This window comes from Xiphophorus hellerii, chromosome 20, assembly GCF_003331165.1.
Source record: "Xiphophorus hellerii strain 12219 chromosome 20, Xiphophorus_hellerii-4.1, whole genome shotgun sequence".
Classification (NCBI taxonomy): Eukaryota; Metazoa; Chordata; class Actinopteri; order Cyprinodontiformes; family Poeciliidae; genus Xiphophorus; species Xiphophorus hellerii.
This window is the reverse complement of record NC_045691.1, coordinates 2,388,249-2,415,941: the sequence shown is the minus strand read 5'-3', so window position 1 is coordinate 2,415,941 and position 27,693 is coordinate 2,388,249. Positions and strand designations below refer to the sequence as shown.

General features: G+C 37.6%; 1 protein-coding gene across 6 annotated transcripts in view; it reads right to left on the bottom strand.

Annotated features, from left to right (window-relative positions):
- Positions 1 to 2,151: 2,151 nt before the first annotated feature.
- Positions 2,152 to 27,693, bottom strand: part of grip2b (glutamate receptor interacting protein 2b) — a 241,637-nt gene continuing 216,095 nt past the window's right edge. For all 6 annotated transcript variants that reach the window (XM_032549118.1, XM_032549115.1, XM_032549116.1 and 3 more), the window contains exons 7-25: positions 27,260 to 27,405; positions 26,313 to 26,460; positions 24,942 to 25,111; positions 22,400 to 22,555; positions 22,097 to 22,249; positions 21,836 to 22,022; positions 19,168 to 19,313; positions 17,512 to 17,592; positions 14,981 to 15,044; positions 14,670 to 14,815; positions 13,257 to 13,401; positions 11,561 to 11,700; positions 10,756 to 10,950; positions 10,497 to 10,653; positions 8,706 to 8,820; positions 8,234 to 8,444; positions 7,938 to 8,146; positions 7,504 to 7,650; positions 2,152 to 7,145 (exon numbers count right to left, since the gene is read on the bottom strand). In XM_032549118.1, coding sequence (XP_032405009.1) covers positions 6,987 to 7,145; positions 7,504 to 7,650; positions 7,938 to 8,146; positions 8,234 to 8,444; positions 8,706 to 8,820; positions 10,497 to 10,653; positions 10,756 to 10,950; positions 11,561 to 11,700; positions 13,257 to 13,401; positions 14,670 to 14,815; positions 14,981 to 15,044; positions 17,512 to 17,592; positions 19,168 to 19,313; positions 21,836 to 22,022; positions 22,097 to 22,249; positions 22,400 to 22,555; positions 24,942 to 25,111; positions 26,313 to 26,460; positions 27,260 to 27,405 — 2,875 coding nt within the window. In that variant the 3' untranslated portion in view covers positions 2,152 to 6,986. The remainder of the gene's footprint in view (positions 7,146 to 7,503; positions 7,651 to 7,937; positions 8,147 to 8,233; positions 8,445 to 8,705; positions 8,821 to 10,496; positions 10,654 to 10,755; positions 10,951 to 11,560; positions 11,701 to 13,256; positions 13,402 to 14,669; positions 14,816 to 14,980; positions 15,045 to 17,511; positions 17,593 to 19,167; positions 19,314 to 21,835; positions 22,023 to 22,096; positions 22,250 to 22,399; positions 22,556 to 24,941; positions 25,112 to 26,312; positions 26,461 to 27,259; positions 27,406 to 27,693) is intronic.

Genomic DNA, 27,693 nt, shown 5'->3' with positions numbered 1-27,693 from the left:
AGAATTAGTGACAGTGTTGGGCTGTGTTAGAGAAATCCAGCTTCTTTATGGTCTTGTAAAATCTTTCAGACAACTATTACTGGGGAAGCGAACCAGGGTCTCGAATTTCTTGTATTTCTCCAAAATCTCTTATTCTGTGGATTCCAAACTCTTTAAGTAGATTTTTAACATTTTTCAGCTTGAAAATCATGTATGATACTTCCAGCTTTGTGTTCTCTCATCTGTGGGTTAAATGATTTTTCTAAAGTCAGATTGTTCTGAAGAGAAGTGACCATCAAATGTTCTCTCTGTCTTGTGATTGGTAGGGAAACTGCTTCATTCTTGCAGGCAGTGCCATAGTTTGTTTATTTTGAAGTTAAACAAGAAAAGTATTGCATATTCATTTTGTCCTGATTGTACATTCACTCATCCATATGCAGCCATGTGACCTCGGTTCTGAAGCACAGCCGTGTACCGCTGGGTTTTTTGTATAATTGCATGTGTTTGATGTGTTTGTTGTGTGTATGTCTTGCTGGTTATGTAACTGTTTGGCCTTGGGATAATTGAGTCAACTGAGGCAGAATGTGCAGTACTATACACACACACACCCAAACACACACACAGAATATAGCACGTGTTGAGAAACGCTGAGGTGTGTACAGAATTTGTGTGTATGCAGGAACCCAATTTTAATTGTCCATATAGGCATGTTGGGATCCTGCTGAAGCACTAAATGCATGTTTGGACATTTTAATCAGTTCTTTGTCTCATTCCATCTGTCAAAGGACAATAATTGATTTTAGGACCAGGATTGGAATTAGCACATTGGGTAATTCCAAACTGTAATTTTTAGGATACATTATATCTCCAAAACAACATCATCTTTATCTTCAACCTATCAGGAGATGCTGATGCTCCCTTTGTGTCTCCCTTTATAGACGGGTGGTCATGGTTTGGTTTGTGGTGTATGATCAATGTTCATTTAGTACAGAAGGACCTAAAGGGTGTCATGAAAACATCCTCCACATCATTACACCACCACCTCCACCCTGAATCACCACTGACCAATGACCAGCAGTAATGGTCATTGGAGCAGAAAACATCTTTCCAATCTGCTCATTTTACTGAGTCTGTGCGAACTTCAACCTCAGACTCCTGTGATGATCCCAGTTGTACCCAGAGTTAGGAAGTAACTAGTTATATTTACTCAAGTAACTTTAAAAAAAAAGTTTTGTTGGCTCTAGGCTTTATATGAAAGTAGTTCAACAGGAAAGAAGGTTATTAGAGAGACGGAAGACATGCGGCAAATGTCACCAGACCGGGAATCAAACCCACAACTACCGGCACGAGGGCTAAGGCCTCAATACGTGGGTTGTGCTTTTCCCCTGCTCCACCACAGAACCCTCGAGTAACTTTTTTGAGTATTTTTACTACGCTGCACTTTTTACTTTTACTTGAGTAATTGTATTATGAAGTCTTGCTATTCTTACTTGAGTAAAATTTCTGGATTCTGAATGAAAAACAAACATTTTTTAACCAAAAAATTCACCAGAATGACACACACTTGCACTTTTTGTTAAACTTGCATAAGTTTTTTTATTGAAAGAAACTGATTTGAGAAAATGTTATTTTATCTGATTTTGTTATTGTTTGAATAATTGTCATTTTGGTCCTTAAAATACCCAAATTTCCACTTGACTGTATATTTTTGAGCCATCTGATTATGTAATTTTAAATATTAAATGACTGATAATTTCTACTCTTACTTGAGTCATTTTTGGACAGCTACTTTTTACTTTTACTTGAGTAAAAATATGTTGAAGTAGTGCTATTCTTACTTGAGTATAATTTTTGTATACCCAGTGTTCTTCTCCTGTGGCAGATATGCTTCAAATTCTATATGTTGTGCATTCAGAAAAGGTATTCTATATAACTTGGATCTAAAGATGGTTATTTGCGTTATCATCAACAAGGCATTTCATACAAACAACTGATTATTTTCTCCTTTTAAGCCACTGGCTCTAATCCATGTAGATTTGATCCAATTAATAAAAAAATACTCAGAGCAGCCTGCCTGGAACCAGCTAGCTAAGAAACGGAGACATGAAGAGGAAGAATCAGAAACATGCATACACACACACACCCACCCCCACACACACACACGCCCGCACATTCATAAAAGCAGACATTTTATTTTTCTTGCTTTTAATTGGTTTTCTTCTCAAAAAGAAGTATAGCAGTACACTCTTGGTTTCATAGAAAATGAGCAAAATGAAAAAATAAAAATGACCAAAAACAAAGTTACATTTTGTTTTTCATCTTGTTTTTTTTCTTCAGAATTTTCTTTTCATGTTTTTGAAGAGTAATAGTATTATAGAAAAATAGTATTTTACATAGAACTTTACATAATTAAAAACAAAGAAAATAACACAATATCAATAGTACCATTAACGGCCCAATCCAGAATCGTATCAAGGATTGTCAGGTAAACATGTCAGAATATTACAAGCAGAAAACAATTACAATTTTCTTTTTTTTAGCATTCAATTTTAAAAAGAAGGTAGCTACCAAGAACGTCAACATGGGGAAAGATGGTAACCTAGATTGTGAACGATGATATAATACACAGTTAAAACTGGATGGAATTCCAGATTTTTGTGTTTTTATTGTACAGTGTTTGCTGCAGGCCTGACATATGAATAATTTTGCTGGTTTCTAAAATATATTTCCATCCAGTCAATATGATGATCTTTTAGTTGAGCTGAAAAAACAGCCACGGAGCAGCTGACTGGGTGTTATGATACCAAAATTATTTTTAGATTCTTGGCAATGAACAGCTATTAGATGACCTCAAAACAAAGGACAACTGAAGCTTTGCTACAGGAATAGCAGTTAGCAAGAGCAAATGCTTTCCTAAAGATACCATTACAGAGCCGAGTGATTCCAATTTTGGAATACATTTATTCTAATGGCAAAAAACACATTATTTACTTTTCAAAGTGCTCAATTTTCCTCTCAAGCAGAATAAATGTTAAACCCCCAATATTAGCATTGGTTAGCAAAACAAAACAATAATTAGCAATAACCCAATTTTCACAAATCCAGTCATGAAGTTTAATAATTAGCCCACCATATCTATCTGTTTTGTTCAGATTTACTGAACTTTGCCCAACCTCACACTGTTAATGTGGTAAACGTTCTGGAAAACACTCAGTATCACCAGACAAGCAGGTTGTTGTTACGCACTCAACAAAAAGTCATGTGAGCAACAGACACACAACTTCAGGGAAAATTTCTAGCATAATGAAAGGAGGAGCTGATAAAAGAAAAAAAAAATCTAAAGATAAAATGATTTTAAAAAAAACAAAAGCAGGAGACAACTGGAAAATATCTGGTAGCCTTGACCTGGCTCTCAGTGGCCAAGGAATTTGAATCTGCACATTACTGGAGGAGGCTACATCCATTTTAGATTTCATGCTGAGATAAGCCATACAAATATAAAATACTGCATTAGAAAGGCACAGGAAAACTGAGATGAACACCCTAGTGCAGCTTATGATATCATGATGTCAGGTTATATAAGAACTTGTCCTCTGGGTTCAGAAGGAAACAGATACAAGAAAGTACAGATTTCCTTTAATTTTCCCAAGGACAGTTAAAACTATATGAATTCCCCCAAAGACACAGTAAATTTAAGCTAATTATTATAAACTAACAACTTTATTTTTGTACTTTAATACTCAGGAATCAACTCTAAAAGTGGAAATAAACATGATGACAGAAAAAGAGTCGTTAATTTGATTTTTGACATGAAACCCACGGTTCTGGATTGGGCTTTAAACTAACCCGGAAACGCAAATGGAGCATGAATGATCACACACACATACACTACTTACATACATACTTGTATACATATATTTATATATATTCCAAGAACTATCAAACCCTTTTGGGAGGCTTTACTTGCATTCTCATATTTCACCTTGTTTTACAGATTTTTTATTTCCACCTTTTAAAGATCTTTTTTGGCCACTTCACAGTATAAAATGCACTCAGACATGTTTGTTCAGTTTTCCATAAAAAATACAGAGTATGAAATTTAACTGTGTGCTTTTAATTGAGGAGAGTTGGCAGAGATTTTTCTTATGTGCGTTGAGTTTCTGCTGTTTTGAGTCTGATGTGAGTTTCAGAGGAGAAAGTGAATTTCTCTGAGTCCTGAAAAACATCACAGCTGAACAGTAAGATGAACAACATCTATTTGTGTGATGTCCACTCTGTAAAAAAGAAAAATTATAAAAACTGGAAACACACCACATCTCTACATTTACTCTCAGAAAAAGTATCACTTCTGCAGGACATACACCCCACCTTCCTTACACACGTGGTTTTACTCCAGGGGAGCAGCTGGAGCCGTGCTGTGTTACATAACAGCAAGAGGAAAGAGTGAGACAGACAGCGAAAAGGAACAGAGGATGTAATTGTTCCTGTCAAACATTTCCAGTTCTTGGCTGGACAAAGCCTATTCTGTTCTCTCGCACAAATGCAAATGTTCTGGTATTCATCTTTCATGTTTCATGTGTTGTGTCTTTCTCACATCCTGATGTCGCTTACTGCTGAGTTATACAGTGATAATGTATTCATCCACATAAAGATTGCTTCTTTTTTTGGTTTTGTGAAACTTAGATGGTTTAGTATCAGCCAAAAATAGCCTGAGAATTTACAAAAAGAAGGTTTCAAATTATTATTGCATGTATTAAGGAGAAAAAACTATCAATACACACTTAGGATTATGAAAAACATGGTCGTTGTTCTGTGATTCATGGGGCTTCTGTGCTTCTTCAGTAGCAGGAGAACTTGTCATTACTGGAACCGTGAATGACAATCATTAATGTTCTCTAAAATTCTGGAAGGGAAAATCTGTGACCTTAGACTGAAGCTCACTGGGGTTAAGCAACAATCCAACTGAGGTGATGAGCCTTAAACAGGCTATTCATGCTGGAAAGGCCTCTTGTGCAGTTGAGTTAAAACAACTATGCAAAGAAGAGTGGGTAAAAAATCATCTGTAGGAACTTAAAAGTCTTTGCTATTTGTCCCAAACAATTAATGACAGCTGTTGCTGTTGTTCATCAGGTTTATGGCGGAATTACTTCTTCACAAAGAGCCAGGTTGGTTTGGGTAGTTTTTTCCCATAATAAATAAAATCATTTGAAAACAGTTTTTTCTTGGATATTACAATCTGAAAGGCATTAAATAATCTTTCACAGCATTGCAGCTGCATGCACAGCTGTGCAAAACACCACATTAGTCATGGAAAATTTCACAGACAGCCAATATCAACATAAAAACTGGGAATTTTAAAAATATATTTCAGCTTTAACTTGCATTGGAACAGCGAACACAAATGTTCATCTAATGGAAACTACAGCTAAGAATGAGGTTTTCTTATTTCCTCTTCTGCCTTTGAATCTGGTTTAAATAGCATTTTTGCCTAAGCTTTAAAAGAATCCTCATTTTATGAAATGTTAGCACCTGTTTCTTCATATCTATATCTTCTAATGTACAAATTATTTTCCATTTCTCACATTCATACAAATCACTGTGAATCCAGTTGGTGGCAGGAAGCTGACAAAATCATTTTTGCGCATCTCAGCTTGAGAAATCATCAAGTTAAGACAAACAAAAAGCAGCTCCACATTTATAAGAAGAGTTTGATCTGTGTAATATCACTAAAGATTTGTCCAGTCATTATTTAGAAGGTTATAAATGATGAATTTTTTAAATTAAATTAATGCTGTTTTTTAATTAAAAACCTAAAAACGTAACATGAGTTTTGTGTAAAAAGCATTCCTAGTGGCTAATGTTTCTCTGCAGAGGTCATGACCCAGAGCTGCTAATGGCATCACATCCAACAGAGTCCAGCTGGAGTAACATAAAACACAATGACATTTATTTCACTGCAATTTTGAGATGACATTTTAAAATGTTTAGAGAAAATATGTAGTTTATTCTGACTTAAACTCAAGAACCTCTGACCTTTTGGTTAAGAAAAGGTTGATTTCACAGAGTTTCGATGGTTTCACTTTCTCAGCGTTAGGCATGAAAATGGAAAGAGGTCCACAATATTATAAAAATGCTCTTAAGTGCTCATTTGTTGATACTGACAAGTTTTTTTTCTTGGACACCTATTTATTTGCAGTACTGAGAAAATAACTTCCATTTAAAATAACTTATTAAAGAGCATTTTCAATACTTTTTGATTTTTAATAGTTATGAAAATAATGGCAGTTGTAATGTCATTATTGTTCTAATTTGAAGTATTTCAGATTTGTATTGATTTGTTTAGTGATTCATTATATGAAATGGAATAAAAGTGAAAAGTCTGTCCATAAAAGAGCCAAAAGAAGCTTTTATTGACTGTTCCTCAGCCAAAGGAGGGAAACTGTGTTTAAGCACATTATAAACGTCTCACATGATGACATCTGGATGAGCCATTTGCTAAAGATAAATAATATCTATTGTCTTCTATGTTCAGTCTTAATATGCTCCTTAAAAAGACCACTTTACGTTTTCCTTCTCCAAATTATATAAAATCTAAAACATGACTCATGCATTTTTGTAAAAACAGGAAAAAAACACCACCTGACCCATTTAGTTGATTTTCATTCACTTTAAAACAACAAAATAAAAAGAATCAGAATTTCTGAAATTTACACTTTTTAATGAAATTTTGGTGTTGTGATTTTTTTATATTGTCGTCACATTTTTATTTGATCTTTTTATATTTTTCTATAAAGAATATACTGTATAACAGCAGTACGACTCTGTAAATGGAATGTATGCATGCAGGGAGTTTTTGTTTGTATTTCAGTGTTTTCAGTCTCTGTATATTTAGAATTATTGCTAACCTGTGTTTATTCCCAGGCCAGTCACAGTAAATATGTTCACAATTTATGACTTGTAGTGTTAATGCGCAATTAAAGAGATTGTGTGTTTGTTTGCATTGTTGGTTACAGACTTAATGGATGGTCTAAAGTGTTGTTGTTGTCTTCTGGAGTGTCGCCGGCCAGAGGGTTTCTGCTGATGACCAGCTCCAGTCTGTCTCCAGCCTCTGTGATGAGCGGCACCGCTAAGCAGCAATCAAAGTCTCTCGTTCTGACATGGTTGACCTGGATGTAAATACAGAGACAGTGGTTTCCCCTGTAAGCTACGGTCTCATTTTAATATTGCAGTCTTGTTTCTTCAATAAAAGCATCCAAACTATTAGCAATGTGAAAGAATTGTGACCTGCAACTTGCTGAGAAGTTGTAATATGTGCTACAAACACTAACCAAAATTAAATTTCTTCTTCTAAAATAGTTTGATACTTTATAAACTAAAAACTGAAATGTTACGCCCATGTTGCATTGCACATAATTAAACTGATGTCATAAACTGGACACTAAGTGTTTGTAAATTGCGAGGGGATGCATGGATAAATATATCGCTTCCTATTTTTTTATTAAACTATTTTTTTTTTTTTCATACCTGCAGGATCCTGTCAAAGGGTTTGAGTCCAGCTCTGTCGGCCGGCCCATCGGGCCTGATCATGTTGACATAAACGCCTTTCTCCAGGAAGCCGTCAGACACGCTAAACCCAAAGTCATCGCTCTCTGGGTCCTTAATCACCGTTACCTGGTCAAGGAGAACACAAGCCTGTGAGATATTTTTATTTGTGTTATTTGTCTGCATGAAATGTGGACACCTGCGAGAGTTACATTCACAGTTACCTGAGCTTAGACTTCACTGCCACATACTTTCATATTCTCATGTCAGAGAATATGACTTTTTTTTTTTTTACTTATGATACCCATTTGTATTATCTTTATTGACTAAGACTGCTGCCAGTTAAACATGTGAGTTAAGCTGCATTACTTTTAAAAATGCAGAAACTGGTTTGAAGTTTAGAGAAATGATCTCACTTTGTGCAGCTCCAGAGGCGTTGGGGACAAAATTCCCTGCATTTCTTCTTTGATCCGACGAGACTCCCACGTTCTCTCTGATACTCTTAATGAAGCCTTGAGCTTCGGATCATGGTGCAGAAGGGGGGACTGATTCTCTTGGTGGATGTGGGCTCCATGGTGCAGGTGGGCCTCGTGGTTAAAATGGGCCTCATCATGCAAGTGGGAGTCTGAATGAAATTAAAAAAGAAGGTTTAGACGGTCTGTAACCCACATGTTACAGACTAAGAACAGGTGGGTTCTTAGTCTTGCCCCACCTTGGTGGATGTGGGCCTCATCATGCAGATGGATGTCCTCGTGTAAATGGACCCCCTGGTGCAGGTGTGCATTCTGGTGAAGCAGGTTTGCTTGAAGAAGGAGAGAGTTTCTTCGCAGTGGGCTCATCCTGTGGCTCAGGATGGGATCAGCTGGAGGTTTGTTGGCACCTTCGACTCCCAGACTGATAGCTGTTCCTGTCATGATGGAAGCCTGCACAACCAAATGTATGAATTCATACACACAAATTCATATTTTATCAATACGTTTGATATCTTTGATATTAAAAAACAAGCTATCATCTTGTCAGCTCCTAAAAATTCAACAATTTTTCTCATCTGCTTAATTTTGTGCATCTAAGTTACTTACTGGTGAGTTAAAATCAAATTACATGTTAGCGGATTTTTCAGGATTTTATAAAGTCTTTGTAGTTGTTCACTAAGTTGTGAAATCTTTCCAAGGATGCCAACAAACCTCAATCTCTCGGAGAAGTTCAGACTGACCACAAGTCTCCAGGTCTTCTAGAGCCTGACACCAAAAACTGTCATCTGGATCCAGCAGAATACCATCTGGTGGTTGGCCAATAAATCTGCCAAAGAAAATCAAGGATGAATTCATTCCATCAATCAGTGGAACATGCTGATAAATAAATACATTCCAGATTTAGCACAAACCACAGTCAGAATAGAGATGCAGTGGTGATGGGTTGTAACAGATGTTTGAAATAAAGGGAGTTTTAAGGACCACAACCTGCACCGATAGTTCACTGCTATTACAAACCATTGTTTTGAAATTCTAGTTAAGTGTGCCAAATGTGTGAAAGGTTTCAGCAGCCAAAGTCTTTTCATACTGCAGACAAAGGAAGATCTTTTAAAACGATGCAGTTTTCCCACATGTAAATAAATCAAAGTGGATGAATTTATAGGAAAATCTGCATAAATACAAACTAATGTAAATTAAAGTATTAGTTTCTCAAAGTCCAGCGCTGTTTGCAACATCCAGGCTGTGTGATATATTTCTTGTGCCTGGCAGCTTATGAGAAATTTAATACGGGGAAAAAATAGAAGAAATAACTTCCTGCAGCACAGCTGGTTTTACAAAAATACAGATATGGGATAGAAAGCAGAAATCATTTCTGATGCCTGGCTGAAATCTTTTCTGATTAATACATGAATAAATTGCACTTTGAATTGAAGACAAGAGAAGATTAACATTAATTGCATTTGTACATAGAGCAAAAAAGGGTGAATTTAAACTCTTCTATAATAAAAACAAAAGAATTGTTGATAACAACAGAAGAAGAAGTCAAGCTTACTAAATGATTAATAGGTTCTGTTACTTACAGAAGCACAACACTACTGTCCAAACAGAACAAACAGATATTCAGATCGGATCGTCAGATTTGTGTCTCGCTTCACCCTCTGATGATCTGATGAAACGTCTGCAGGACAATTTTCTATCAAAACCATTTAGAGGTTGTGTGCTGCCTCTGCAATGTCACTGTTATGAATTGTCTTTGTTTGAAACCTTGTTTACTTATTTATTGCTTAGACCACTTTATTCTGTGATGCTTATGTTTGAAAAAACAGCAGCTGTGTGTCGCATCTTTGATCTAAGACAATAAGGTTCAAATCAAATGGTCTAAATTACATGCAATGACAATAAAGCATCAAAAGCCTGCAGAAGGTAATGCTATCTGTGCCTGAAATGATTTTTCATAAAATAGATGACATAAGCATACCGCTTCCTCACAATTCACTAAATATTGCTGAAAGCTTTGATTTGGAGATGTGGTTTTATATTTATAAAAAAACAACTGAACCAAAATATAAGAATATTTAGATTATAAAACATTGATTTTACCTATATAGGAGGGAAGAACAGTAGATTTGGGAATTCCAACAACATGAAGAAATCCTGCTAGTACTGAACAAGGCTTTTTACTCTCATTATAAAAATGTAATGTAATGTTACTGAATTTCAGACATTAATTGAGTTTTGATTTTTTTTCTCTCCACTCTGAGTTGAGTTATATAACTCCCGTAGATACGACTGCCCTCACAAGGCTTAACCTCCTGACTCATCGCTCCGCACGCAGAGATACAAACACACAGATGCTTCAGATACTCAGATTCTCTCACTCACTCTGTTATTCAATCGCCATACAGGAACATGTGCTTCACTAACTACTGGAGCTGATAGTGGCATGGCAGGAAAAGCAGTGCAGTTAATCAAACCACAGCTGAAGGTTCAGCTCAGTCGTACCCTGGTGGTTTGTCCCACTCATCCTCACTGAAGCCTCCATCACTAAACGGGTAGTTCTTCCTTCTTCCAGGAGGTGGCGTTGTGCTACGTTGCTGTTTGGAGCTACGCCACTCATGTGGATGGAGGGCGATGCCCGCTCCTTGTTGTGCGTATGTACCTGTGGGAAAACAAGATTTAAGAAGCCCTTTTGATAGAAAGGAAATGTTCCTTGTTATGTAGCGTTACTTTAAAAGAACAAACTGCATCTTGGCTAGCTTACCTTGGCTGCCATATCCTGCGTCCAGTCCTGAACCGTCCCAGGACTCCATGGCCGAGTCCACACTCGGTATCGTTGTGGAGTAAAGTTCTGACAGCTTATTGGTCTGTTGGCTGTCTGTCAAATCATCCTCCTCTGGGTCACTGACCTCATTCTCTGTCGCGTCCTCAGCGTCTGCTGCTTTCCTCTCCTCTAAATCTTTAACATAAAAACAATTAAATTGTATTTGGATATGAAAAGTCTTGCTGAGAAGTTGATGAGAACAACAGACTGGCACCTGCAACCATGGTTTTCTAAAGCTACCTGGTGTCAAAATGGTCTGCAGATGTCTGCTGTATCTCATGTATGCTGTGTGTTGTGTGTTTTAACATCCCAGAATCTCTTTCTTTTTTTGAGAAGTTTTCTTCCACCACTCTTAATTTTGACCCTACCAGCTCCCTTACTTGTGTTCTTTCTTCAGGTGACTCATGCATTGTGTTGGTCTACTGTTAGACCAACACACACAGCCTCTGAAGTGCAGCCTTCACACTGGCTTGGTAAGGATGATAGATTGTTGCAAAGTCAACAACGACATGCAATTGGTTTCCTTGGAACTGACATTGCATGATCCACTGAGTTTGATTGCATTATATAGCTGGACTGAACTGAACTGTTCAATAAATTTGCATTTCATAAGAAAGTGCTTACAATGTAAAGACTTCATTTTCTTCACATACATTCCATAAAAATATGAAGACACTTTTGTGGTCTACGTTTCATGAAGTAAGGACCGCTGAAATCCTGCAGTCAGTTTAGACTTGATACTCACTGTCCAGCTGTTTTTTAATTTTGAGGGTCACCGTCTCTCCGGCCATCTGAAGCAGATGGATGGCTTCGCTCAGCGGCTTCCCTTTCAGACTGACGCTGTTGATGGCCAATATCCGGTCACCCACATGAATAGCGCCCGTCCTGGACACACACACACACACACACTTATTCTCACAGCGATCAGAAAATACATTTTTTGAACATTCTGAATGAACTTCTTCAGCTCACAATTAGGTCAAAATGAACAATTACCATCTTTAGTTTTGCTGTGAACATGTTGACAAGTTGTTATCCTTTTTCCAAACTTCTATCAGGACCAGAAAAGATAAATATTGATTTAAGAAATTAATGTTTAAAGAAACCTTGACACAACTAAAGTGTGGGTCAGTCTAGTTCTATCTACTGCCATCATTCATACATAACAACACATGAAATGAAAACATTATCTTTTGACCTACTTTGACAGATAACATTCATCTACTGCTGTTACCTCAAATAGTAGGTATAGCACAATTATATTAGAGTCAATAAAGGCAGAGGCATGCAGTGTGTAGTTAAGTAGGCAGTAGATAGTCATGATTTATCTACATGTGCTTGTTGAACTACATAAATGCACATAAATAGAAAATAATAAGAGTGAATGCGGATTTCTTTGCACATGCCACAGACACTGATCTCAGTTTCTCTCCTGCATTTACTTCTCTGTTAGGCTGAACTAAGTTTAATTATAGGAAGTTTTTAGCACAACAGTTCAGTCCAGGATGCAGAACAATTACATCACAATCTCTAAGAAATGGGTCACGGTGAGCTGGGGTGTGTGGGGGCGGGTGGGTGTGTGTGTGTGTGTGGGGTGTGGGGGGTGTGGGTGTGTGTGGGGGGTGTGGGGGTGTGTGTGTGTGTGGGGGGGGTGTGGGTGTGTGGGTGTGTGTGGGTGGGGGTGTGTGCGTGTGTGTGGGGGGTGTGGGTGTGTGTGTGTGTGTGTGTGAAATAAGCAGTGTGTCTTCCAGTGGAGTTACACCTGAGCCGCCATCTTAACGTGAAATATGAAACTGGTGTTGCCTGGTGACCTGCATACATTCACCAATACATGTTTAGGACTCAATAAAAGCTTATGTCATCATCTGCTCAGGCTTGTTGCTATGGACACTGGCTGCTAACCTGGCTCATATTTCGCATCTGTTATCTCCATGTGTCATATGACACTGAGCTGGTGGTGAGAAAACCTTTTGTAGCTCCAAACATCATCTGTCATCAATCTTGATGTGAGTAAAAATTTATTTCTGAGGATCTTTGAACACTGAGTCAGAGAGTATATCAGTTTTTTCATTTGTTCACATATAGGTTGTTGTTCTCAGTGCTTTATCATCCATGCGTGGTTAGCCTGACTCTGGGAAGATGATGTAGATTACACCCATATGATGACTCAGCTGAGATTCCCGGACCATCAACTGGGAGTGACCGACCCGTGAGCAATGTAGGCTCAAAGTTTCTCTGAATAAGAATTTACTCTAAACTGCTCATCGAACACAAATTCATGTTTAGAAAGCAATGGTTTACCATTGGGCTGGAAGTTTTTCTTTTTCTATTCCAAGTAGATATATGTAATTTGAAACTAAAGAATAATATGGATGGAATAGTTTTAAAATACAAAGCAGCAGCCTAGATTTCTGATCAAAGTGTTGCAGTGCATGTAGTACCTCTCTGCAAGGCCTCGCTTGGTCAGGCCGGATATAGTGATGGGGTCAAAAGGTTCCTCTGTGCCTGAGATGGTTATACCCAGAGGGCCTCCATAGCGCTTCAGCTCCACAGTGTAGATGATGCTGCCTGACGTCTCCTGCTCATCTGCAACAAACAGACACACTCTAACGTTTCAGGTCTAAGGAGAAGTCAATACCGTCTGGTGGGTGATGCTCATCTGATATGCAAACACACCAACACAAGAGCTCTGGTACACCAGTGGATACAGTGTCACGTTCCCAGCTCACTTTGAAACACAAACAGAGACACAGACGTCGTTACAGAAGTAGGTCAAAGCTCTTCTCAAGACTGCACTGGTGAGGAAGATACAGTTTCCATGGGAACTAGAGAAAATTCTGCGTTTCATCCGATCGAAAGAACACATCAGTTGTGCGAGTTTATCCCTGCATGTGTGCACACACGAGAGCAGCCTACATGACGCCTCAGTTGTTGCGTTTGGAGAGAAGAATGCACACTGCTGCCTCCCTTTGTTAAAGCAATGTTTGTTTCACTGCATGATGATTTTGACTACACAATGATTTCATATAAAAATATGATTAGACTTACCTAAACTTACAAATGTATTATCAGTAACAAGACTGTAATATTAGAAAATAGGCTAAAAAAACAATATTTCTTTTCCAAAGATTTCAACAGGAATATAGAATATTAAATTGTTAAGGAAAGATAAAGTTCACAAAATAGTTTTACTTTATTGAGATTGAAAAAAATGGTTTCTCTTCAGATTTTTTCAGGCCCTTTAGCTCTATTTATATATTAGACTCTTGAATGTGTTGGTATGTTGGAGAGTTCAGCTCAGTGACTTAAACACTGAGGTTGTGAAACAAGCCCAAAACATTTTCCTTTCCTTTTTTCATTTCTGTATGCTGCTTTTAAATTTCTTAGCTCCAGCGGAGCAGCAAAGTACACTGAATCATACAATGTTTATGCATTTTGGTTTTATTAAACCGTGTGTTTTTAGCTGAGGTTATGTTCACCTCATTTCTGCTAAAAACAAGGTGATTTTAGTCAAATCTTTCTAAAAGTGTGACCAATTTACTGATATTGACTCTGATGGCTTCATGAAATCAAGTGATTCTAGCTGGTTACAATCTTTTCTGTATTTTATTAAATAATGTTTCCATTTATTGTTGTTCTTGTATGGGAGGCAAAAAGCGTTTAACTGTTGCAACTTTTAAATAGCAGAGGACAGCACCACCTTGTGGTTAAATAATGTTTTGCAGCTTTGTAAAAAAAATCTTAAGGAATCTAAAACCAATCATAATAATAATATTAATAAAATGAATGAATACATAAATTAAACACTTTTTCAGTATAATTCTCACTCTCAAGCCTTGCAATTACAGAATTACCTGAGTTGTCCTCATCTTTGCGTATCTTTAATTTGACCAGCTCCTCACACTGTTGGAGAATATGCTCTGCGTCTTCCTTGGAACAATTCTCCAGCCTGATGTTGTCAATCGCCAAAAGCTTGTCGCCAGGCTCCAGAGTCCCAGTTCTGAATAAGGGCAAGGATGACAGGTGACAGGGAGCAGAAAGTGATGAGGAAGAGGAAAACAACAGGCCAGCCTTGTGACAGAGCTGCGCAGCGCTCTATCACAAGGCTGGCATAATGAAAAATGTGTTGTGAGGGCGAGTCCTTTGAATAAATTATATGGAATACCTGTGAGCCATGCTGCCTTTCTTGATGTCAGAAATGATGAGCGGCTCTCCAGGCTTCTTGCTGGCTTTGAAAGGAGACCAGTTCACATTAAAGATCAGAAACAGTGAACAGTAAAGTCAAACGGTGCCGTCACTAACAAATAATCACCAGCATGTCTGGGTGGTTATATAGTTTAACAGAGTGCTGCATAAAAATCAGCACTGAATAAAATACATGTTATAATTGAATGAAAGGCAGAAATTAATACATTACATTTTATGGAAAATAAGTATGCTGTTATTCTTAAAAAAAAAACAAAAACATTCTTGGTTACAATGACAATGACCCGAGGAGAGTCAGGCTCAGAAGATGGCACCATTACACCGCTTTCTGTCTGAGGCTAATGGAATAAAGCTTTAAATAAATGTTATATAACATCCGTTATTAACCATTTATTACCTTTTTGATACAAAAACACGCAGAGTGGAGCAGGCAACATTTAAACAGGATCTGTATAGGATATCAGTACCACCCTCTACATCTACTGGTCAAAATGATTATACTATGATTTACAACACTAACATGGTATAATTTAAGGCATCAAATTAATTTGTCTGCAGTATATCTAAAAGCGTTATGAGATATCTGAGGGTGCTGTTTGTAAAATGACATAAATGTATTAAAACTGTGATTGTGGTCAAGAAGATTCAATGCAGTGCAGCACTTAAGGTTTGGAATTGAAATATGTGGAAAGGTTTAAAGGTTATAAACATTTATGCACAGAACTATATCAGGACATGTGCACAGTGTGAGCAGAACTGTTTTATTCTCAATAAATCAGCTCCATTAGCTTTTTTGTTTCTTAACCATGTTAGAGAAAATAAACCTTTTTTCTCTCAGTCTTTTAACTTAAGCAGTTGACAACAGCCCAGCGACAGCCCAGTGAGCCATGACCTGATTCTGTGTCACAGCCATACATAAATCTCATTTAGACACGAGTCCCTGATATGTCTATTCATAGCTGTTGTTTAGACCAATATATTTAATCTAAATTTAGAGCAAAAGTATAACTGCCTGATCTCAAAGTGGTTTAGGCTTAGACTTTTGATTTAGTAACATAAACAGATCTAAAACTTTAGTCAGTTGTTAGATTGCTGCAATAATATTAACATGAGGAAAATATTCAGGAACAATATCAAATAGAGACTAATGACAATTATGCTAAATTATTCACAGATTTACTTCTACTGATGGACAGAAAGATGCATTTTATTCTAAAGTATTGTTAAACAGTTGAGCTACGCAGGATGTGGCGCTGACCACAGCACACTTCTTCAGGATCATCACAAACCATGTTTAGTGTGCTGCTGTAGGAAAAAAGGTCAGTTGTGCAGCAAGAATCATAATTTCCAACCAGAAATACCTCAACAGCCCTGGAGAGAGTGACTCCACACGGAGTGGAGTCAGTGCAGACAGAACGTTGCAGAGGACGAGTTTAAAATATATAATAACGTCATTAAAGTCACCAAACTGAATAAGCAGTCAGAAATCACAGTCAGGATAGCATGCTAATGCTCCTTTGTTTTACACAAATCCATCTCGGCTTCTTGAGCTTCTAATAAAGGTCTTAGTCGTAAAATAACCGTTTACTTTTAAACCAAATATCTGCCAAGTTCAGCCTACATGTTTATGAACTGTTAAGATATTGTTTAGACATCTTATCAACAGAAAATGCCCGCTGGAAAGAACAAGAAGTCTTCCTTTTTATCAGTAAACAGCTTTGAAACTTGTGCATCACATGAAGAAGGTATTTCCCCGTTAGAAAAAGATTTTTCCACTGATTCTTAATGACAGAGAAAAAATACTGATAAAAAACAACTTCAGTCAGTTCTGACTTGCTGTTTGTTAATTCATTTGATGAAGATGATGGCCTTTTCTTCTCAAAGTGTGAAGTGACGTTAGCAAATCGGTCAAGATTATTGGTGAACTGTGAGTGAACCAAAGCTGTGAGTTATAATAAAGCCTCAAATAGACATTAACATGCAACTCAAAGGAAGAATAAACATTCAGTGTAGGCCATTCCCACTGAGGACTGCAACACGACTTCACTTTAGAGTGTTATCATTAACATGTCAAGTTCTGCTCTAAACATGTGCTATGACAGCCTCCAGTGTCAGAGAGGGTTGAGAGTTGGCAGCAGGAACTAATATCATGTCTTCAGCTAAAACTGAGTTCATAGTGACTGATAAAAGCAGGATATGTACAGGTGCAGTAGAAAACCCTTTGAAAATAAACAAAATAAACTCCTTTATGTTTGAGTCTAAGACAACAGAAACATGCTGCTGTTGAATGATGCTGTTAAAAGGTTTCTATGCTGTTTTATAAAAGCTGTTCATGTTTTCAGCTGATTGGTTCTGGGGGGACCAGGAAGAACATGCTGTGTATGTTGGGTCGTGTGTTTGGATGGGACGTCCAGTGAGATTCAAACATTCTGCCAGCGGTGCTGCGAAACAAAAACCAGATCATATTGGGAAGGATTTGTGTTTTCCTACCACTGATGGTGAGCCCCAGCTCCACTCCTCTTTTCTTTGGTAACTTGACATGGAACGTACCACTGCTAGGCACCACTGACTCTGTAACAAAAACATGCAGAGTGTTCAGAACCCGCAGACATGACAAAATAATAAGAAAGCAACAGATAAGTACATTTATCCAGCTTAACATTTGTAATTACATTTGGTTTATCTGCTCTTTCCTGCACTGACCTGAATTTCTGCAGGCAATTATCGACTTCAAGTCCTCATGCTTGAAGGAATAACATTAATTCACAAGTTAAACTGTACACAGACACATAACCCTGAGCTCTGTTGGTACTTTAAGGCTTAGTTTTAAAAACTGAGATCAGCTCCTCATTTAAATATCTTATAACACTTAAAATTTTCACCCTTCAGTGAAGCTGAAATGAGGGTAAATAACATCCCTCTTCACAAACAAATAAAAAAGTGATTTATGCACAAACCCAGAAGAAACAAGCTTTGGAAGTCCTGCATGGTGCATTTCTGTTGTTATTGCAACTAGAATGTCATTTTAAACACTGAAGGTCTCATTTTGACCATAATGTCCAGCAATGGAGGCTCATAAAGTCCATAAATATACAGCTGGTTCATGCTGAGGCTGGTCTGTAGTCACACTAGAAGTAAACTGAACCAGAGTTCATTTGGAAGCAAACAGAGACCGCCTTAAAAAGTTGATCTCGGTCCAGTTGGTTTTTTACACACCAGCGTTTTCCTGAGTGAATTCAGAACTACATAAAAGGTTGGGACCAAACTCTGGTTTGGTTATAGTGGAACAAAAGGTTCAGGTGTGAAAATATCCTTAAGTTTTACACAATTGCTAACATTTCAAGTTCACCAGTTCAATGCTGTGAAGCTTACAGGAAATTGAATGTGATGTGAACAACCAACCCTTACTGTGAAGAAAAAAGTGCAGTTGAACAAGATGTCTGTTAATGTTAATTCCCCCATCTGTCCAACCGAAGAAATCCAGCTCAATGGGAGAAACCACAGAAGGAGGACTGATGGGAGATGAGAATTGGGAGGAATTGTGCAGGAAGGCCAGACTGGATCTTCTGAGTCAGTCCACAAATCTCAGAAGTACTGAGAGCCTTGGGACACAACTCTCAGTACTGATGAAGAGCAGTCACATTAAGTATAAGGAGATAATCCATCCATTATCTAAAGACGCACACTCTTAAAAATTCATCACACTCAGCTGTTTCTTTTCATAAACATTCCCCATCAAAACTTCATCAATTCAAAAACAGAAACTGATTAAACTTTAACCCTTTTGTTGGTTGGTTCAATATTTTTCAAATTCAATCTGATGTAATTTTTCCTCCACACAGAAACCCGAGCTGAGTCAATTCTCTAACTGAACTAAGAGCATTTCAGTGGAGTTAAAAGCCTTTTGACGGGGCCATGCCCTGCAGTAAAAAGATGCAATTATTCTGTCCAAGCCTGACAGATTACCCAGACAGAGCAGAAATATTCACAGTGTTTGTAAATAGAATAAAACAAAACAATTAAAGTGTAATTAAGTCTTTATACCCTCCAAAAATGCTTGACCCTTAGGATGCTAAATGAAGACTCTAATGTGTTGGAATTAAAAGAGACTCAGGAAGTTGGAGATAGCTCATTCGCTCCACAAACCTGCTACATCAAACTCGATTTCCAGCGCGACCTTATTGGTCAATGCAGCGTCTCGGAGAAGTTGATTGGCTTCCTCGAGTGTTCCGTCTTCTGTGGGGATTCCGTTGATTGACAAAAGACGATCTCCAACCTGCAGCAGGCCACACCTACAACAGTTATCAAGGTGGTGTCAGGATACATGAACACATAAAAACATGTTTAAAGTTAGTCAGTGAGATTATATGTTCCACTTAAAGCACTGTGAAGTCTGAAATGCTCAGATCATCTCATTGTTATTGTTGCATAGCATCACTATAGAGACACAGAAACCAAAACGATTCAGAAACATGTTCCATGCAGGTTAAACCACACAGGACTGTGTGATGAAACCTTCTTGATCCCAGATACTCTTCAAGATCTTTAAGATTAAGATTGCAATGATCATTGATTTATTGATCTTACTGCAGTAAATCAGTTGATTTTAATTGGTGTGCTCCATTTACCTTAGAAGTTAAACTTTCTTTACACCAGTAGGACAAAATCCTTTACTATATAAGGCTCTAAGTCTTAGGAAGTTTTGTATGTTATGTAAACTAAGAAAGTAATTGTTTTTCTGATACAGTTACCAATTTGAATGACAGAATTACAGGTAAACAAAAGTTACTCTAACTGCCAAGCATGGTAGTGGCAGCATCATGCTGAGGATCTGCTTTGCTACTGAACAATTCAAATACCAAACATAAGGATGACTTGTCTGACTAAAATTTATTTATACATAGAATACAATATCTAAATGTTTTTTTTTCCCATCCAGACCAAACATTATATTATTACAAAAATATTAATATGCATCTTTTTTATTATTTTATGGGAGAGGGGCACAGACATACCCTTCCTGAATTTCTAAGAACTTTCTTTTTTTAACTGCTATTTACTTGTAAGTTTGTTTACCTTTCAGACTGTGATGTGTTTAGTTGGTTTGATAAATCATGCAATCTGTGATCCCTGAAGTCTGAGACTAAAATCCACTGAAACCAGTCTGCTAGTTGGAACTTCAAGCCTTTTCAAAATCTGTCAGGATTGTGAAAAGTGTGAAGTTTGTCCCCATTTTAAGAGTCCTTTGAGGCAGGCGGCTGTGATGTGGAATTAAAATAAATATACTCATCGATTCCTCCGGCAGGAGCAAGAGGAAGCAAACTAATTAGTGTTTTTAGCGTGGGCACTAATGGAATAGTGAATGTGGCCTCAGGGTGTGGAAACACACCCAGCACTCAAAGAAGCAATTCATAGGATGGAAATATTGGCCAGTAAACAACCACGCAACAAAGACACAATGGATAATTAGGTTTTAACCACCTAAATTAAACAAAGTTGAGTCGAACTGAGCAGCAGGAAGCTCCAACATGCAAACAAAACACACAAAATTACACATCATCGATATTTGGAAAACCTCCATGAAACTTAGGCACATGTTAACACACGCCTACGTTGAAGCACAGTCAGGTGGAGCTGCTAACACTGGACATCATTCTCACACATCCTCCCACTGAAACACCAATATCTCAGAGCCACAGCGAGTAGCACTGCTAATGCAGCATTAAAATCAATACATATGCACAGCCAGCCACAGTCAGAGGCAGAGCAGCAGGAAAATACTTTACTCCAGCTCTACAATTCTGTTAGAGCTCTTTAAAGTGAAACAGGCTGCCGCTTGCAGTCAATCTTTACTCGACTTCTACAAAATAGAATTATCAATCTATTCTGAAGACCCAATTTTCTGATCAGCTATAACGCTGAGCCTTCATATGAGAGTCAGCACTTCCATACAGTGTTTATTAAGACTTTGGTTATTTAAAGTTTCCAGTGATTTTGAACTTTTTATCAACCTTTTTACATTAATTGTAGTCGCCTTGTTTCTGTATTTTCATTCATAAATAGAATAGAATAGAATTCAACTTTATTCTCATTGCACTGTCACAAGTACAAGCAACGAGATGTAGTTTGCATCTATCCAGAAGTGCTCTACAAGATATAAATATTTATTTATAGATGTACAAGACTATGTATGTATGGACTATAAGGGGTTATAGCAAAGAGATATACTGTAGATATTGTGTATAAATATAAATATGGGAGCTGTATGCACAGATTATACAGATTATACAGAATATACAGATTATACAAGAATGTTAGGGAATGGATTATATATGTATATAATATAATACAAGATAATACATAAACTTTTCTGATACAGTTTTTGTTGAGAACTAGATTGTTTTCCATCTAAAACAGTAGAAGAAGAGAAGGAAGAAGAGTTGCTGTATCTTAATCAGATCATCCTGGGTAATGACTTTTCAATTATTAGTATTATTTATTTTTCTTCATTCAAAAAAAAAACCCAGTTATTCCTCTGAAGTGAAACTTACTAAAAAAGAAGCCATGTACCTCTTTTAATAATGTATTTCGCTTTTTATTATAAATTTATCACTATGGATAAGTGACTGATACAGGACTAGCCTTGGCTAGAATCTGATGGATCTGATGGTTTTATTTTAGAATCACACAAACAAACAGGTCTTTTGGAATATGAGTAAAAAAAATCAATTCAGCAAAAGAAAAGTAAACAAGTATTGAATCTTTCTCGGAGATCAGAGTCCACACGTGTCAATAGGTGTGTGTGTGTGCTCACCTCTCGGCTGAGCTGTCCGGCTCGATGAATCGAATGAGTGGAGGTGCAGAGAGAGTTTCAGTTGCAAATATTCCTCCCTGCAGCTGCACTCCAAAGCCGTTGAGAGGATCACCTGTTAAGACGACCTCACTGGTCTCTACATGGACCACCTGACCGCCAGGACCAACCGAACTTGATGCCAGGGACACTAATCAAACACATTTACATGTTTTAGTGGATTGTTTGTAAAACGTGATCATCTGTCTGACAGGTGGAACCCACAGGAACTTTTGTGCTCTTTCTTCCTCTGCCGTCGTTTGAGCAGCGAGTTGCGAGGACTCATGGGAACTGCAGGCCTGGGCAGCGTGTTTGAGCTCTGGCTGCTGGGGCCTGATGTGGTGGTAGAGCTGGTGGAGAAACTGGCACATACAAGAGCTGCAAGAAATAAAAAGTACATGTTTCATTTTTCTGTTCAGCAGCTCATATAGAAAATCACATAATTGTAGGAAAAATAGGAAAAGCAAAACAGAGTGTTACTTTGAAAGATTTCACCCAGCTTACATCCTTAGAGGATTCAGTTCTTACACTTGCAGTAGTCCAGGCTGTTGATTGTGTTGTTGTTGGACGCGGTCCAGGACTTGTTGAGGGTGGAACTTGTGTTGCAGAGGGTCGAGTTTTGAGGATGACAGTAGTTTATACACGGGTCCCAGGTGTGGGGATGATCTGATTTCTGGACCTTCACTGAAACAAACAAGTCGATGTGTTATTGAATGGGATAAAAGGCTAATCCAGCTAAATGAAAGACAGCAGAAGTCAAATTAGAAAAGAGAAGTCATGGTCCAAAATAAAGATGACCAAAACCAGACGTTAAGTTAAACTTTTTAACTCAGAAAGAAGTTTAGATTTTCTCACTGCTGCACTTAAACAAAGATCCCTTCAACACCTGCTTCAGAACAAGAAGGCTGTGTGACACCATGGGGGGATTATAAAAAGATCCATGCAGACCCTCAGCATGATGTACGCATATTTTTGATCCTCTGTTTAATAGAGAAAATCCAGAGTAACTTTAAACCAGGTTATCATTTCTTTTAAATCGCCAATATTGCATGTTACATTTTCAGTTCATATTAAAGCAGGAACTGCTCAGCAGCTGGAAAAAAAAAAATTCTACAGAGTTTCACTCTGAGGTCATCAGTGTACAATCAGAGCTGCAGTGTGGAAGATACCCAACCTTCTGTGTAATATTTTACTACAAGCTCCTCTAAAAACTTTGAAGTTGATCCAAACCTGCAGCATGCCTCTACAATCACAGAGTCATGGGAGTCGCCTTATCCAAATGGCCGTGACTTTGTGAAGATTTGATACTGAATATGTGTTTTGCAGCCCTGGGGGTAACACTCTGAGAAGTGTGGAGACACAGTCACATCTAGCCCTCCTTGAGCTAGTCATTAGGTCCACTAAAACACGCTGGAGAGACAGATGCACTGACAGGAAATGATAGTGGCACGGCACAGATCGTAGATCAGCGCAGACAGGACAGGCATGAAAAAGTCACTTTGGATAAAATCGCTCACATGTGATTTACACTGAACAGATTCCCAAAAGGTGAAGAGAATTATGTGCACACAGATTCACTGAGGCTAATCTCTGCCGCAGTAACACAGTGGACCGAAGACAAACGCATACACATCTTCAATCTTTTAATCAGAGTGTCTATTAATAAAGCAGCGGCAGGCCGGCTGCTAGGTCTGCTGGAAGGTTATGAGTTTCCTAATGAGCTGTGTTCATTTCTCATGCACACACTGAAGTCACACAACGTTGATTACAAGAAAAAAATCAATGACTGCATTTTGCCTCTTAGGGGCAAATGAATAATATTTTTGGATGGAATGGATGGAAAGTTTTTGAAAGTGTTAATTATTGACATCTTGATCCTAAAGCAGCTTTTTACCACTTCAAAATGAGCACAAAGGACAATGAGCAGGAGACAGAAAATAAATCAACAGACTGAAAGGAATTTCTGTGAGCACAACTAAAAAATAAAAACAACTGAGACAGAAAAGAAAATGACCATCCTGGTCCATCCTGGCTTTATGTTTTCAGTGGGTCACCATGTTACAAACACAGAACTAACACAAAATAAATCAATCACAGTAGATCCAAGATGATGTTTGAGTCCAAGTTTCAAATAAAATATGAGCATTTTAACCTTTTCTCAGAGACTTTTCTTGTCTTGTCTAATCATCACAACAGAAATAACACAAAGTAAAGAGATTAATTAGTTCTGTACAGTTTCATACAAACATATACTGAATATTGTGATAACTATGATGATACTATCAGCCCTTTTCCTTTATCAAAACGTCCTCATCATGTTTAATGAGTCTGTCAATCTTGGTCCCTAAAGTTACACTTCAAATGTGTAGCTAATGACACACCAACAAACATCCATCCAACAAGTCAAAAATATTAACGTCTTGTCGATTTGGCACTTAAAATATGAATTCCCTCAAATACTAAATCCAAATGAGTTTGTTTCAACTGTGGTATTAACAACACTGATCTTGCAATAATGATTCAGATTCAACGTTGTGCAGCTCTATTTAACCAACATTGGGATTTGTGTTAACCTCAGTTGTTACAGTAAACAATACAGACCAAGTGCAAATTCTCTAACTGGGTGCAAAGCAACCACTTTGGAACAGGGGAAACATTCAGATCCTACAGAAACCAGTGAGGACCAATAACCTTCCATTCAGTCCAACAGGAAGAGAACAGCAGGTTGAAATACAAGTCTGATTTGTATTGACACTAAAATGTGTTACATTTAAATGTAGAGATTATATAACAAAATTAAGTATTTTGTACTTAGAACCTAGAAACAAAACAGTATAATTTCTGTGCAATCTGTTCCCAGATGGGTTTCTCTACAGGGATTTAATGCTGTACCACAAAATCAAATTCTGCTCATCCTATGGAAGAAAGATGTCATGATGACATAAACAGATAAGGACTAAGAGATTAAGAGGGAAACTAGTTCCTACTTTTCCAAACCATCTAGTTATTATTTCATTCAGACTTTGGAAAATTGTTTGATCATCTGCAGAATGTGTCCAGTTAAACCCACCTGTGTCATGCTGCTTCCCTGCTAGCCTGGTTTGATGTGAAGGAAGGATTTCTAACTTGACCAGTTCCGTTGTGCTTGCTAACAACTGCGTTGCCTCCAACACTGTACAGTGTTCTGTTGACGTCCCGTCTATGGACAGGAGGTGATCCCCTGGATGCAGCGCTCCACATCTGCTTAATCCGTCACAGAGGAAAAAGACACAATAGCATCACAACTTTAGGAAATGAGAAAACAACAAAGATTATAAACATTAGCAGCCATTGCAGAGTGATGAATATTAGCATCCATAGCCATAGCCAGCCTGTTCTGTTGACTGAGGAGATTTTATTGCTGTTTTCAAAACCAATTTCAAACTCTTCATTTATATTTAAAGAGCAGATTGAGGCAGTATCCTGTCTTCTACAGTCTGTGTTAGTTTTAGGGCTATAGATACACACTGTATTGACTTTCTGTATGTGTAAGGATTTCCTAAACATAAGAAAAAACACAATATATCCGTAATCCTGCGGTCTAAGAATGTCTTCACAGCAGTGGGCGGGGTATTGATTTCTGTCTTTTTGCAAAGAGCTGTTTGAAAGACATTTTCAGCATTCTCTGACATCTAAACTATTTTAGAACATTTAGTGTAGAAATATACATAGAGTGCCTCTGAAAAGTATTTATTCTCTTTTCAACATTTCACGAAGTTACACAAACCTAGTCGAATTAGAATGAGACACGGTTTACATTGTTTTGCTAATAACATTTTGAAAAGGTTGGCCATTATTTGTATTCAAACGTTTGAAGAAAAGCCTGGCCATTAAAGCTGCAGGTCTTCTGTTTTTTTCATGCAATCTTGGCCAACAAAGCTGACTTTGATTATTTGTACAGCTTGAGACATTTTGCCCATTCTTCTTTGCAAATTGCAAAATAAAAGCTTACAGTAACTCTGGAAGGTAAATCTCCACTTCAGTTTTAGGTCTGCTGATGTTTCTAACAGGTTTTCTTTCGGAGTTGCATTTAGCTCAAACTATCATCCCAACGTCTCTGACCAGCTTTCCTGTCCAATAAAAGGTTTTTCACAGCATGATGTAGTCAATAACTTCAGAAAGTCAACTATGTAAAAAAGGCTCAGTTGCTTTATCACCTAATTCGGACTTACATCATCCATCATCCACAACGTCATCCATGCATTTTATGTTTTCTTGTTGCTTTTTAATTGATAATGATAAAAAAAACACATGTTTTTTATTGCAGTGTGACAAAATGTGACAAAGTTTAAAGGGCGAAACTTTAAATATTGAATACATTCATGATGTATGAATGTATTCAATATTTTTGTATTAGCTGCATTTAGAAACAAACGTTTTGCGTGGAATAATGTGTGCATACCTGTCCACCACGCTGCCAGGTTTAACCCGGTCAATAACGATGACCTGCTTGTTCCGATGATTGGCCGACGTCAGTGTGATGCCCAGCGTTGCCCCTGGCGACTTTGCAATCTCCACCAATAGCGGACCAGAAGCATTTGCCACTGTGTCTGAAAGAAAGAGAGAAAATCATAACTATCTTCAATTATTGTTGATATCAACATTATATTTCTGTGTTTTTTTATTTAACTATCAAACTGTTTACCTAACAGTCTAATCTTGCTTCATTCATACACATAAAACTTCTTACAGTATTTGAGAGGAAATTGACTTTATCTTGTCTAATATGGCATTTCAAGGACAGATGCATCTCAAATGAAGTTCATGTCTGAAGCTCTTTTCCTTTGGCTTTAATTTATAAAACACAACAAGGGGACTTCATCAACTACCAACACAAATTATTTTCACATTATCTGTGCACAAATTAAATTTGAATGCCATCATATTTGCTTGATGACCTAATTACTTGTCAAGTATCAACCTACATATCTATATTTAAATTATAGCTGGAACGAGAAAGTGTCTGGTGATTAGATTAGGTTTTTTTTGTTTAGGTGGCCCTGAATGGATGCCTGGCCAGTTGAAAACTGGAAAATCTGATCTCTTCTTCTTAGAACTAGACTCAGACATAGCTACTATCAGCATCAATATGGCACCGAAATAAAACTGTGAGAAGCTCATAAGAATAAAACCATTTTCTATGACATGTCTGGAGTTGATCTGAGCTGAGAGAGAGAAGCAGAGAGCAAAACTTCCAACAGATAACAGGAAGGCTAAACAGATAATCTGTTTTTTCCCCCTCTCTGCCTTGGAACTCATTATAAAAACATTATAAATCTCTATACAGTGAATAAATACTTGAAAGGCTCTACATCAGTCTAGAAAGCCCAGTTTGTGTTGATGTCTCACCCATTATTGTGACGTCGTACTCTATCTGGAACAGGGCTTCTTGGCCGCACTGAGCCAACACGCTGTGGGCGTCGTTGTGGCTGGCGCTGTGTAAAGGAACGCCGTCCACACTTAAGAGGCGGTCACCCGGACGCAGCGTTCCTTCTCTGAGCACAAAACCATCAAAACAAACTATTTAAACTGTTGAAATACAGATTTACAGAATGTTATATGGTTGTCTAATACCACCTCACTACCATTCCACAAAAATAAAGTATAACAGCTGCGTGACATCCTTAAAAACTTTGAAAACAGATTAGTTCTTATTTTACTTGTTTTATCTTCCCCGTAACCATTTAACTTAAAAAAAAAGCATACTTCTTGAACTTTTCAGATTTTCTCTCATGAGAACCACAAACATTTTTTTTCATGTAGTTTTTTGAATTCTCATTATA